Raw genomic sequence first — 13398 nt, 5'->3', positions numbered from 1 at the left:
TCCCTGCGCTCTCTTTCCCTTCCTTGCAGCAGAGCCAAAGACCCAGCCAGCTATCTTCTCTTCTTTGTAACTGTCTCTACATACTCTCCCCATTAGAGTTCTGTTCACTCCACGCCTGGTTGCTAAGTGAGAAATCAGCTCTTCAGGTTCTCTCATTATATGTTGCTATCACCAAAGACAGGTGTATATATGTATATATACATATATACATATACATAATGTATAAATACAAGTATATGTTTTTATTTCCTAAGGTTCTACTGCAAATTGCTGGGGAAACAGAAAAGAGTTAAAATAACTTGCCCCAAGAAGTTGTAAGGGTACAGAATTCAGTTGTTAATTCTGGCCTGTGATTCTTGCTCAGATAGTAACTGGATGTAGTTTAGGCCTTTCTTCATTTTAAATTTTACTTTTCCCTTTTCTCCCCAAAGCCCCCTGGTACATAGATGTGTATATATATATATATATATATATATATATATGTATGCCTTTTTTTTCTAGTCGTGGGTCCTTGTAGTTGTGGCATGTGGGATGCCACCTCAGCATGGCTTGATGAGCAGTGCCATGTCCGCACCAGGATCCGAACCAGCGAAACACTGGGCTGCCAAAGGGGAGCGCAGGCACTTAACCACTTGGCCACTGGGCCGGTCCAGTTGAGGCCTTTAGAATTGGGCTCTTATTCTTCAGTGGGGCTTTGCAAAACTCAGCCCTTCTTTTGAGTTTCTCTGTACTGGTCCCTCCAATTTAAAGGAAGGATTCAGCTTCACTAAGGTGGGGCTCCCCAAACAGTACATATACATACCAAGGTCACAGGAAGGTAACTTGCTTCCCTTAATTGTGTGACCTTGGGCATGTGACAACTTCTCACCATTTTCTAATCTCTAAAAGGCTAATCAGAACACCTTCCCTGAAGGGTTATTGCGATGTTAAAATGAGATAAAGTCTATAAAGTGAGTGGCAAATAGTAGGTGGTCAGCTTGTTACCAGGTCTTACTTAATATCAGCCCTGATATTGGTTCCCCTACCGTGAACCCAGCATATATGAGTTAAAGCTAAAGGCATACATTCCCACTTCCCTGGTTCTTTAATTTTAACCCATACATAAAACACTTTCAGAAAATGCTGCTTCGGGCCTGGGGTTACTGGGCAGCGGTACCGTTCAGAACCCCCATGGTGCTCTCGCATCCTCCCTGCCTGCCCTAGTCCAAGTGGCTAATTTAACCACCGTCAAACTAAAATCTTAGTCGCTACTAAAACGCACGAGTCGTCGCTCCTCTACTGCTGGAGGTGAGGGAGACAGTTGCTTAGTTTTAGAAAGAGTACCGGTAGGCCCCAAAGATCCCGCCTCCTTCCACAAGGCGAGCCTATCAGCGCTCTTCTAGCGATGAGCGGCAGCTCTCTAGGAGCCAATGAGTCCAGCTCTCTGGAAGGAACCCGCCCATCCCTTGTGCCGTCACTCGGTCTCTGGCAAGATAGACCCAGGGCCCGCGCTTCCTCGCTGCGAGCCTGGCGGCGGGTGTTTGGATTGAAACAGGACTGAGGCCCGACCTTAAAGGGGCGGGAGCAGGGGGGGGGGGGTGGGGCTGGGTCCTTTAAAACAAGGCGCGCTGGTGCCTGCCCCTTTAAGGGCGGAGCGTCCGACGACTGAATCTGAGCCCCATATTACCCCGAGTTTCCGTCGCAGGCGGCGAGGAGAAGATCCTTGGCCGGGTCCGGGTGCTTGGCGGCGGCGGCTTCTTCCCCGCTCGTCCTCCCCGGGCCCGGAGACACCCCCGCCTCAGTCATGCTGAGCAGAGTATGGAAGCAGCTGACTACGAAGTGCTATCCGTGCGTGAGCAGCTGTTCCACGAGAGGGTCCGCGAGTGCATTGTGAGTGCGGGACCCGGGCAGGAAGGGTAGGACCTTGGGGGGAGAAGCCCCGGCGTCGCGAGAGAGGGAGAAGTTCGGGTCGGAGTGCGACCGCCTGGGCTCAGAGCGCCGTCAGACCCTGCTCGGACCAGGGGCGAGCGAAGAGGGGGCCCGGCCCGACAGAAGGACTGGTGCCCCGGCGGGCGAACCCCTAGACCGGATCAGCTGGGTAGCTGCGCGATAAACAAAGCCGGTCGGTTTCCGTTCCTCCCCTCCACACGCCCCTCCCCCCGCCCTCCCCCCGGTCCCCCACCCCGCCGGTGTTCTGGGCGTGAGTCCTCGTGTGTCTGAGAGTCTGGTGAGCCTGCCGATCTTAGTCGGATAGCCCCAGAGGGCTGGGTTTGATTGGTGGGGGGCTTTATTCGCATTTACCCCGCAAGCCCAACTGATGCTTGATGAAGGGGAGATAACGGGGAACTTTGGTGGGTCTTCCACTTTGGAAGAAAGGACTCTTGCTGGGGTGGATTCTACTGTGTAAGGATGCAGAACTAAGGTTTCCCCTTCTACTCCCCTTTCCCCCTCCCACTTCCCTCTCCCATTGGTGTTTGTTAGAAACTGAGGTTCCTAGCTTCCCAGCCATTCAGGGATTTCCTCAGTGAGCTGTTCCCCCCGTGCTCCAGAGGGCACCTGGCTGCCTTCCTGACTCCCTCACTGCCCCTAGAGCAACACTTAACCTGCCACACAGCAATGGACTCCTCACTCCTGGGCCGGGGACACCCGGTGGAGCCTAGGGAGTTACATCTTCCTCAAGCCTGCTTTGAACTCTCAACTCTCATCTTTCTCCTCTGTCTCCTCCCCCCGAGCTCCCCAGGGTAACCCTAACCTGCAAATACTAAATGGAAAGGAAAAGAGAAAGATTTGGAAAAATAGAAGTATTAATGAAGGGGGACCCACTGATGGGGTCATCCATTTTTCTCAGGCTCTAGTCAGCCCTGGGCAGCCTCAGACTGGAGGAGGAGTAAAGTGAACGTGACATAACTAGGTCTGCCCTCGTCTGTGAGGACTGAAAAGAGGGAGCATAGCAGTCCATGTGTAGAACTCCAGATGTGCTCTCAGGAAGCCTGCCTTGTGTGTTCCTTACTGGATAATCCCATGTGGTGGGGTTGGGCATATGGTGGCGGCATGCCCATGCCTTGAGACAGTGTAGGGCCCGAGGCCCACATTCCTAGAGAACAGGGAGGGATGAGACCTTGGACAGAGAAGCAGCCTCCTGGATGTCTCCCCCATCCTTTAGTCCCGTTAGCTGAGGACATCAGTGCTGGCCAAGGGCAGCCTGAAGACTTCTGGTGCCTCCCCCACCTGGCTCCCATCCCCCGCTCTAGAGAATGACTTAGCCTCTGCTGGAACTGCGTGGAACTCCAGCCTGACCTTTTGAGCCCTCCTGCTTTCCTGACTATTACGCAAGCCCAGGGCAGAGCACTAGGCTGTGAAAATCCTGCAGTTACAATCTCAGTAGCTCATTCTACTCTGCTTCCCTAATGTCAAAAGCTACGACTTTGTCCTGGACCCATTGCTTTCTGGGGTATCTATAACTTCTTCCTTCCGTGTATAGATAGCTGCGTGCAGATTCCCTGTTTGGTCGGCTCCTCTTGGAGACTGGAGGGCCCATGAGACTGATCCTGCCTTCTTGGCCTACTTCAAACGCAATAACATCTCTTCTCAGGACTCTCTGGCCCTGGTTGTGGAGCCTAGCTGACTGGTGGCTCCTCCCCTAAGCAATAGTAGCTTACTTGGGGTAGGTAGGGATGAATGCATGTACAGAGGAACCTGGCCAAGTCCCACTGTAACTGTGGACTAGAGGTCCAATCACTCAAGGGCACCGGACAGGCCCTGAGAGGCCTGACCCTGGAATTGGAAGTCACTTGAGGTAGGGACCAGGGATTGACAGCTTTTAAAGGGGCTTATGCTGGCTCTAGAAATTTGTAGCTATTGGGCCCCAACTAAGGCTTACTCTTAGGGGCAGAGGATTAAATGAGGCTCTGATTTGGCCCAGAGTGGACCTGATCTTTCAGGGTCCCTGAATAAAGACAGGCTAGAAGTTCTGACTTGGCATAGAAATGTGATTCCTACTGATTCTCTCCTGGAGCTTGAGGCAAGGTGGCATTGGGGGCAGGGGAGTGGAGGGAGGGGGAGTGGAGTGCCGGGACCATGCAGACATCCTCCTCTTCCCCTCAAATCTGTTTTCCTTTCCAACAATGTGCCAAGAGTGAATTCCCTCTGGTTCCGTGGCGCATTTCAGGTGTGTATGTGTCTCTAGGCGTTTTCTCTGACCATTTACTACCCAGGGTTTGACTGAAGCCATTTTCTCCCAGGAAAAGCCCCTTAGATTTGGACAGGGTGCTGTTTCCTCAGGTGCACAGGACAGCCCCTGTCTGGTGCTTCTTAGAGGCCCCTGAGGCCCTGACCAGAAGGAGGTACTAGGGAGAAAGATGGAACCCCTGGAAGTGTGGAGCCTTGTTCTGGGGAAACGACCCCGTGGAATTAGAGGCCCCCGGGGCTATGGAATGTGCTGGGGATTAGAGCTTCTCATCCCAGCTCACACTCTGCCACAGATCTCAACACTTCTGTTTGCGACACTCTACATCCTCTGCCACATCGCCCTGACCCGCTTCAAGAAGCCCACTGAGTTCACCACAGGTACCTGTGCCTTGCCTCCCTCCTGCCTTCCCTTTGCCAGCGTTCCCGTTGCCATGGGGCCAGCCTCAGGAGAATGGGCCTGTGGTGCCTTCTGGGAAAGGAGAGGTGGCTGTTCTGGAGACTTTGCCTCTTCCTCCCAACCTGCAGAGGCAGGGACAAGGTGGTCTAGTGGAAAGTCTAGAAGGAAGTATCTAATAAATGGAACTAATAAAGCCTCTGGGCAAGTCATGTAACTTTTCTGACCCTCAGTTTCATCCTCTATGAATGGGCCTAATAGTCTCTGCTTAGTCCATTATCACTGTGTGGACCGAAGGAGATGGTTAATGTGAAAACCCTCTGTGAACCTAAAGTACGCAACTGCAGGGTGCATATTATCACAGGCACAAGCTCTGCCATCTCCTCTCCTACTGCTACACACCCAGGACCAGTGACCTCCCTGACCACTGGGCCCTAGGGCCTGGTGCTAGTGGCCTTTCTCTTTATAGAGGGCCTAGTGTGCTCAGACTGGAGCTGTCCTTCCTGTAGGCATTGTGTGGTTGGGGGGAAGGGGGCAGGGGGCGGACACACTTGCCCCAGTTCCTGGCCCCAGCCTGTACAGATCATCTTGTCCTGGCTCTAGCCTTTCTTCCCCTCCAGATGGTTTCATAAGCCCCCACCCAAGAATCCTCAGTGTGATTCCCCTGGGGATTTTCTCTCTCCCCCCCAACCCTCATTTCCCTTCACTACACCTAGCCACTGATGTAACCAACCTCACAAACCAGTTGTTTCTTGTAATTTCAGCTTATAAAGAGGAAGCTGTAATGGGAGAGATCATGGGGAGGGAGGGAAGTGGGGAATTTCTGGCTTATACTCTTCCCACCTGGGACCACTGACCTTTAAGCTGCCACATTGGCCAGAGAACAGGTTGTGGGGTTCATCGTGTGAGCTCTCCAAGAGCCTCCTGTCCAGCTCTGCCTCTGTGGCCAGGCTCTTCTTTCAGGGGACAGGAAGGGGGTTAGGAGGGCACACTGCAACACAGATGGCTCCCAGAGCTGCCCGCTGATGTCCTGCCTCTTCCCCATGCCTCTTTCTCTTGTAGTGGATGATGAAGATGCCACAGTCAACAAGATTGTGTAAGTGTCACTGCCTGAGCAGCTGGTACCAGTAGCCTTTAGAAGCTGGGATCTAGTGAGGCCCATGGAACTGAAGGGAGAGTGGGGTTTTCACACAGTGAAGAGAGAGTTTCTGCTCCCACCTGATTTCTGGTTTCTTCCGGCTTTACCTCACCCTGGGGACATTTGGAGAAGCTGCTGTTCCTGTCTCCCTGGTTAGGCCAGGAGCTTCTGGGAGCCTCACAGTCCTGTTGGCTGGGGCCTGAGTCACCGGAAATGGCTCCAGCTTGGCTTCACTTCCCAGTGGCTATTGGGGAGGGAGTGGGGCGGGATGCAGACGGATGGAAACAGAGCAGGGGATGGGGAAGGTGGAACCCCCGAGGGTGAGGCATGCTTGATTCTGACAGGATGACCCTTGCTCCAGGCTGCTATTATTCACTAGCACGTATAGAGAAAAACATAGAGATGACCTTTCTGGGTCAACAGATTAGAAGAAGGCAACCCTTCCCCCTTGATGGACCACCTAGATCAAAATGTCCCTTCTTGTCAGCTGTTGCAGCCCAGGACACAGGCCTTGGCTATGAAGCTGGATTTCTGCTCCTTTTCCCCACTTTGTCGTAGTGCCTTCATGCAGGGCATAGCCACATGGGGTGACCCTGTTCTTATCCGGGCTGAAGAAGGCAGGCTCAGAAATCCACATCCCTGAGCAGAGAAGAGAAGCCAGGCCCCATAGCTTGGCTTCATGCCCGGCATACCCTACAGGCATGTGCAGGAAGATCACATTCCTGGGGACAGTCTGGGCAAATGACATGGCAGGTGACCAGGTTCCTGTGAATGCCTGAGGTGTGCCCATCCCATGTGCCCAGGCTTCCCTGGAGGTAAGGGCTAGGGCAGGGGGTGGGGCAGTGAGTAGAGCCCCAACTGGACCGCTCTTTCCCTGGATCTGTCACTGCTACAGCTGGTTCCAGGAGAAGCCACAGGTGCCTATAGGGACGAATGGGGCTTCTTGGGCATAGAGTAGTGAGTATCTGACCTAAGCAAGGGCACTGTCGCCTCCTCTGCCCAGGCTCGAACTGTGCACCTTTACCCTGGCGGTTGCCCTGGGTGCTGTCCTGCTCCTGCCATTCTCCATCATCAGCAATGAGGTGCTGCTCTCTCTGCCTCGAAACTACTACATCCAGTGGCTCAACGGCTCCCTCATCCATGGTGCGTGGCTCCTGGTTGCAGCTTGGGGTGGGGATAGGGAGCAGGTAGGTCAGTCCCCTTACTGACCACCTCTGCTTTTTCTTTTTTGCTCTAGGCCTCTGGAACCTTGTTTTTCTCTTTTCTAACTTATCCCTCATCTTCCTCATGCCCTTTGCATACTTCTTCACTGAGTCTGAAGGCTTTGCTGGCTCCAGAAAGGTGAGTGGGAGATGTGTCAATTGATCCAGGCGGGAACCAGATTTCTACTCAAATGCTTCACCTGAAGAGATTTCAATGAACAGACTATTTGCAGAGGTATAGTCAGAATTAAGGGGACCAACAAGGAGTTTGAGGTGCTAGCAACAGCAAGAAGTCATTACCACATCTAAGCCCATGGGAGTGAAGGGAAGAAATCATTTCTGGAACCCACTGATAGTTGAAGCTGGGGAGGTGCAGCCACCAAGCAGAGGAGCTGTTGTCTTAGTGTTGCAGCCACTGCCGAAACCAAGGTGCCAAAGGTGGGAGGACACACAGAAAAAATACCCTGACCTCTCTCTCTTCCTACCTTCCACTCTCCTGCTGGTCCTTCCCATTGGGCAAGCTGAACAGGAAGCCAGAAAGCAAAGAGCTTATGTGATGCAGACCTCGGGGGTCAACCTCCCAGAGCAGGGTGGGGACTGAATCTGGGGAGGGAGTTGCAAATGAAGAATATCCAGTATAGGGAATGGCCCCAGATTATAGGGTAGGAGGACAGAGTGACTTAGAATAAGAGGGAAATGCCCTCCCCTGTCTGCTGAATCCAAAGCTCTTTAGTTCCCCCAGCCAGGCTGCCATCTCTGATGTCTCCTTCCTTCCCCATGTTGCCCTGGTGCTGACCCCTCCCCGCTCCACCTCTTGCCTCCTCCTGTAGGGTGTCCTGGGCCGAGTCTACGAGACGGTGGTAATGTTGATGCTTCTCACTCTGCTGGTGCTGGGCATAGTGTGGGTGGCATCAGCCATTGTGGACAACAACAAGGCCAGCAGGGAGTCACTCTATGGTGAGAGGGCCAGCTTCCTCCTCACCCTCCAGCTGAGTGGCTCTTCAGTTGGCTAATGTCCCCCTGCCTGGAACAACAGTATCCCTCTAAGGTGGAGAAGGTTGGGACCCTCTCCCTTAGACTGAAGTTTCAAACTGATGGACTTCAGGGCAAATCCAACCTGCAGAAGTGTTCCGTGGGGCCCATGCATTGATTAAAATATATGTATATGAGTCAGTTGTTGACATGTTAAAGTTGAGAGGTTAATATCCATATTTGCTTAACAAGTTTGAGGATCCAGCCACACTAGTCCCTGGTGACTGAGGCCAAGTAGCGGCTGTGCCTTTTCAGTAGGGCTTAGGATCTCCAGTTTTCTGTAGTCCCTGCCACTCCATCTTCTGCTGAGGCAGTTGAGCTTTCCTCATTTGCATTATTTGCCTAACCCCTGTAGGCTTCAGTGTAGTGTCCTTCCCTAGTCTCTGAGGCCTGTGAGCCCTCCCTAAGCAGGAAGAGGGAGACGAGCTGATGTACATCTTTTTTGACCCTTAGACTTCTGGGAGTACTACCTCCCCTACCTCTACTCCTGCATCTCCTTCCTCGGAGTCCTGCTGCTCCTGGGTGAGTGTTCGGGTCTGAGGGGATGGATAAGGTCCTTGGGCCAGAGCGACCAGGGTGGAAGGAGAGAGAATAGAGGAGTGGGTAGGGGAAGTGGTGGAGAGAAGGGTCTGGCAGGTGACTGGCTCCTGTCCCCACAGTTTGTACTCCACTAGGTCTCGCCCGCATGTTCTCGGTCACTGGGAAGCTGCTGGTCAAGCCCCGGGTATGTAGTGCTCCTTGCCCTTTGATCCTGCGGGGCAAGCTTCCTGCAAAGCGGGAGCCATACAATGAAGCAATCCCATGGTTGTGTATTGCACACCTTGCAGAGGGCCACAGCTTTTGTTGGCTCCTGTATCCTTCACCCCCATCATCTGGAGCTGGTCACCAGACATGCAAAGCAGAACACAAGGCAGTTGGGAGGGACTGGATGAAGTCGTTGGCCACAGGGTGGTGAATGAGGGTTAGGGGAAGGAATGGGACCCTGGAGCCCTGGGATGAGCAGGGTTTTCCTGGGGTCCTTGGAATCCGGGAGCCTCTGTCAGTTGGTCCCTCCTTCTCCCCTACCCTCAGCTGCTGGAAGACCTGGAGGAGCAGCTGTACTGCTCAGCCTTTGAGGAGGCAGCCTTGACCCGCAGGATTTGCAGTGAGTTGTGGTCCTTCCCAGCAGGGATGGTGGGCGTGGCTTGGGCCGGGGCTGCAGGACTTGGGGGCAGCACCATCCTCTCTGCCCTCAGATCCCACCTCCTGCTGGCTGCCTTTGGACATGGAGCTGGTTCACAGACAGGTCCTGGCTCTGCAGACACAGAGGGTCCTGCTCGGTATGTGGGATGGTAGTGATCGGGATACCTGGGCTTCCCCAAGGGAAGTAGCCCCTCATTCCAGGCCCTTGCTGACAGCTTCCCATCCCTGCACAGAGAAGCGGCGGAAGGCTTCCGCCTGGCAGCGGAACCTGGGCTACCCCCTGGCCATGCTGTTCTTGCTGGTACTGACGGTAGGTATTCCAGCCTTGGTGGGTTGGGGAGCAGTAGGCCCTTGAATACTTTAGGCTTTCTCAGGGAAAAGGGAGGAGATGCAGGGACCTGGTTGTCATCAATAATAATAGTTACCTCTCACTGAGTGCCTACTTTGTGTCCTGCCTTGTGCTGAGCACATCAATTCCCATTTTGTGGATGAAGAAACAGAGAAGTTAAGGAGTTTGCCCAAGCCCACACAGGGCCACTGAGTAGTTATGCAAGTTTGCTCTGGGATGAAAATAAGGATCGAAATCCAGTCCATCCCCCCACTTGCCACATCCTGGACTTGGGAATAAATCTTATTAGTCTGGAGGAAGGGGCACATTTTTCTGTTCAGCCTTTTTGCAGTCCTTCCACTTGGGAAGTTACATCTTATAATGCCCTCAGAGGTGTTCTCTTGCTAGCAACAGCCTTGAGGACATCCCACACAGCTAATTGGAAACTGAAAATGTTGGACCAGGGTGTCTGCTCCTACTTTTCAACTCAGGATACTGCTGTGGGCTGGGGCAGGGATGGGAGTTTGTGACCTTGCCTTACACAGGGCCTGTCTGTACTCATTGTGGCCATCCACATCCTGGAGCTGCTCATTGATGAGGCTGCCATGCCCCGGGGCATGCAGGTATTGGGTTGGCATCCCACCATGTGTTTTGGGGGGGCCTAGGAAAGGCTGGGATGAGGGGGCAGAAGCTGAAGCCAGAGGGAAGGTTGAGTGCTGGGTGGTACTGATGGTTGGAAGTACTCCACAGTGACACCACTCCATCTCTCAGGGTACCTCTCTGGGCCAGGTCTCCTTCTCCAAGCTGGGCTCCTTTGGTGCTGTCATTCAGGTTGTACTCATCTTGTATCCTTCTGGAAATCCATCATTGCCTCTGTTTGCTGAATCTGTCTCCTCTGGGACTCTGGGCAGAGCTACAGTGAGGGTGATGGGGAAGGGGGCAAGTCTTCACCAACCTGGGGTTCAGAAAGCAGGAAAAGACTTGATTTGAAAGGAGGGCTAGGGGAGAGGTCTGTTCCCTTTGAGATGAGGCATTAATCCTTGGGAGCTGGCCAGTTCTTCCCTAACCCAGTAGCAGTTACCTGATGGTCTCATCGGTTGTGGGATTCTACAGCTCTCCACTCTTCCGGGGCCTGTGGCCCAGATGGCACGACACAGCCATGACGCAGGTAGCTGGGCGAGGGTAGAGGAAGCCCCCCTGGGAACATGCATGGGTACTAGGTGCTGGAGCTCCTGCCCTCACCTCCCCTTTCCTTACTCCCACCCAGATAATTGGGAACTGTGTCTGCCTCCTGGTCCTGAGCTCAGCACTTCCTGTCTTCTCTCGAACTCTAGGTAAGTAGCAAAAGGAGGTAAGGGAATTGGCTTTTTTTGAGTACCTACTGGTGCTAAGCAGGTACTTTATATATATGCTCTCTCTAATTCAAACAACAAACCTATGAGGAGGTATTATCCGCATTATACAGAAGGAGAAACTGAGGCTCTGTAAACTGCCTATGCTGAGCTTCAGAGTAGTAGAGTAGTGTTGCTTCAAAGCTCATACCTTTCCCATTTGCTTCCTCCCACACCCTCCCCCATTTACGTCCATTTTTTGGTGGAGAAGCACCACTTTTCCCCAAATCTTCTGGGGTGGATCATTTAATAAACATTCTCATTTTAAAGATAAAAAACAGAAAAGCCAATTGATTTACCCAGAATTATACAGCTAGTTTGGGGCAAGGCCAAGTCAGGCTGGAACCCTTGTCTCCTGAACCCTAGTCCATTGCTTTCCCCACACACTGGGGTGTCAAATAATATGCTCAGGGCTTCTCCCATTTTTAGAGCTATAATCTAGAATTACCTGGTAAAAATGTTCGAAAGTGTATCTAGTTCACCCGAAGGTAGTATGGGAGTGGCATAAGTACCTGCCACCCCCACATCATCATCCATATATTATAAATGATTTAGTATTTACATCAGTTCTATTTGGTTCTTAAGTTCATGCTCTCTCTGCTATACCATCTGTATTTATGCCATGGAGATTTAGTAGGAAGATTTAGACTTGTGGGCCCATCAGTTAGTTTGTTTAGATTGGATGCAAGTAGGAGTATTTTGTTTTAAAGTGGGGGGTGGCCCCAGATTTTTGATTTATGGTGATAATATTAAGGGCTCACTGAGCGTTAGAATGGTGCCTGGCACTTATAGTGCTTTATGTGTATTGTCTTATTTAATTCTCACAGTCCCATTATTTTCTTTACTTTATAGTTGAGGAAACTGAGGCACAGGTGTTGAAGGAATTTGCCCCAGATCACACAGTTAGTGAGGGGTGGAGTTTGGAACCAAAGCAGCTCAGAGTCCGAGCTCTTAGCCTCCACACTGCCCTGTCTACTAAAAAAACGCTTGATGAACAGGTTGCAGGTTCCTGATCCAGGAACAAGTAGCAGGTTCAGGGAGCTCCTCGGGGCACCTGCAGCCTGAGCAAAGGCCACATTGGAGGAGAAGATGCCAAACTCTGGAAGGGAAATTGAAGGAAGCCTAGCTGCTGATGCTTTTCTTCAACAGGACTGAACTGCCCCTGAGACAGAGCTTGGGAGGTAGGAATAATTAATGCATAGGAGAGGCCAACTGATCAGTTGCAGTGTTGAGATGTAGCCACCAGGAGGCAGCAGAAAGCTGGGCTGTGGGTCAGGGAGGGGCTGGGGAGCCCACCTCCCATCCCGGCCTTTGTATTTCAGGGCTCACTCGCTTTGACCTGCTGGGTGACTTTGGACGCTTCAACTGGCTGGGCAATTTCTACATCGTGTTCCTCTACAATGCAGCCTTCGCGGGCCTCACCACTCTATGTCTGGTGAAGACCTTCACCGCAGCTGTGCGGGCAGAACTGATCCGGGCCTTTGGTGAGAGGGGGTGGGGGCACAGGCTGGTGGGGTGGTTGTGAGGTGGAGCCCTCTGGAACAGTGGTCATCCCGGCAGGGGAGAGGGCATGTTCTCTGCTTTGTTTGTGATGTACCTCATCCACCCTGTCTATGGCTTGGTTGTCTTATCCCTGAAGACTGGACCTATGCCTCACTTTTGACTGCCCCCTACTCTTCTCCAGGGCTGGACAGACTGCCATTGCCTGTCTCCGGTTTCCCCCGGGCATCTAGGAAGACCCAGCACCAGTGACCTCCAGCTGGGTGTGGGAGGGAGAAAACTGGACACTGCCATCTGCTGCCCAGGCCTGGAGGGGTGGGTGGACCTCAGGACCTGGAATCTGAGAGGGTGGGTGGCAGAGGGGAGCTGAGCCGTCTGCACTGTCGCATAATCTGAGCCAGAGTTTGGGACCAGGCCCCCCCCCGCTTTTCCAGATTTAACCATGGGCCCCAGTGTGGGGTGGGGCTGCGTGACTGGGTCTGGCTCCTGGTCCCAAACGTGTTTACACATCAATCTGCCTCACTGCTGTTTCGGGCCATGCCCGTAGCCATGTTTACATGATTTGATGTGCAATAGGGTGGGGTGGGGACAGGGGAGGGACTGGGCCGGGGTGGACTTGGGAGGTGGATTGTCTCCCTTGCCTCTGGCCCAGCAGAACCTAAGCACTGTGCTGTCCTAGAGGGGTTTTGGACTACCAGAGAGATGAGGGCATAGGGAGGAAGAGGCCACAACTATCAGCAATAAAGTTGATCCAGGGTTTGCTTTGGTTTTTTAAAGAGTCTTTGTGTCTGTTTGAACAGCCTTGCTCCCTGCAGTCCTAAGTCTACCAACTGAGAGAAACGGGTCCTGCACACCATCCTTTGCCTGCCCTCCATCTACATTCTTACTGGCCTTTGGGGACTTGGGTCTGGTGTTAGGCCACACGATTAGGCAGTGGGAAGCTCCTCCTCCCTTAGCCTTGTGTAAAGCTGGTTGGTCCCCTGACTCTTCCTTGTGCCCATGGCCTTGTTCTGTGCCTTAGTCCTTGGGGGCAGGTGGGCATGGGTGTAGGAATGGGATAGCCT

General features: G+C 52.9%; 1 protein-coding gene across 8 annotated transcripts; it reads left to right on the top strand.

The window, feature by feature from the left end:
- Positions 1-1619: 1619 nt before the first annotated feature.
- On the top strand, positions 1620-13108 carry LMBR1L (limb development membrane protein 1 like). Of its 8 annotated transcripts, none has more exons than XM_044756024.2 (17): positions 1620-1869; positions 4461-4545; positions 5624-5657; positions 6703-6842; positions 6937-7040; positions 7732-7858; positions 8387-8455; positions 8593-8657; positions 9005-9077; positions 9169-9252; positions 9349-9425; positions 9989-10066; positions 10215-10288; positions 10521-10611; positions 10711-10777; positions 12157-12318; positions 12519-13108. In XM_044756024.2, exons 1-17 carry the CDS (start codon positions 1798-1800, stop codon positions 12584-12586), a joined length of 1470 nt encoding a protein of 489 aa, XP_044611959.1. In that variant the 5' UTR covers positions 1620-1797; the 3' UTR covers positions 12587-13108. The 8 variants fall into 8 exon arrangements, with proteins under 8 accessions (XP_044611959.1, XP_070350314.1, XP_044611958.1 ...); XM_070494213.1 differs by having other exon boundaries at positions 8608-8657; positions 12519-13107; XM_044756023.2 differs by having other exon boundaries at positions 8608-8657; positions 9331-9425; positions 12519-13107.
- The last annotated feature ends 290 nt before the right edge of the window (positions 13109-13398 follow it).

Source organism: Equus asinus, chromosome 22 (genome assembly GCF_041296235.1).
Source record: "Equus asinus isolate D_3611 breed Donkey chromosome 22, EquAss-T2T_v2, whole genome shotgun sequence".
Classification (NCBI taxonomy): Eukaryota; Metazoa; Chordata; class Mammalia; order Perissodactyla; family Equidae; genus Equus; species Equus asinus.
This window is presented reverse-complemented; position numbering and strand designations above follow the sequence as displayed.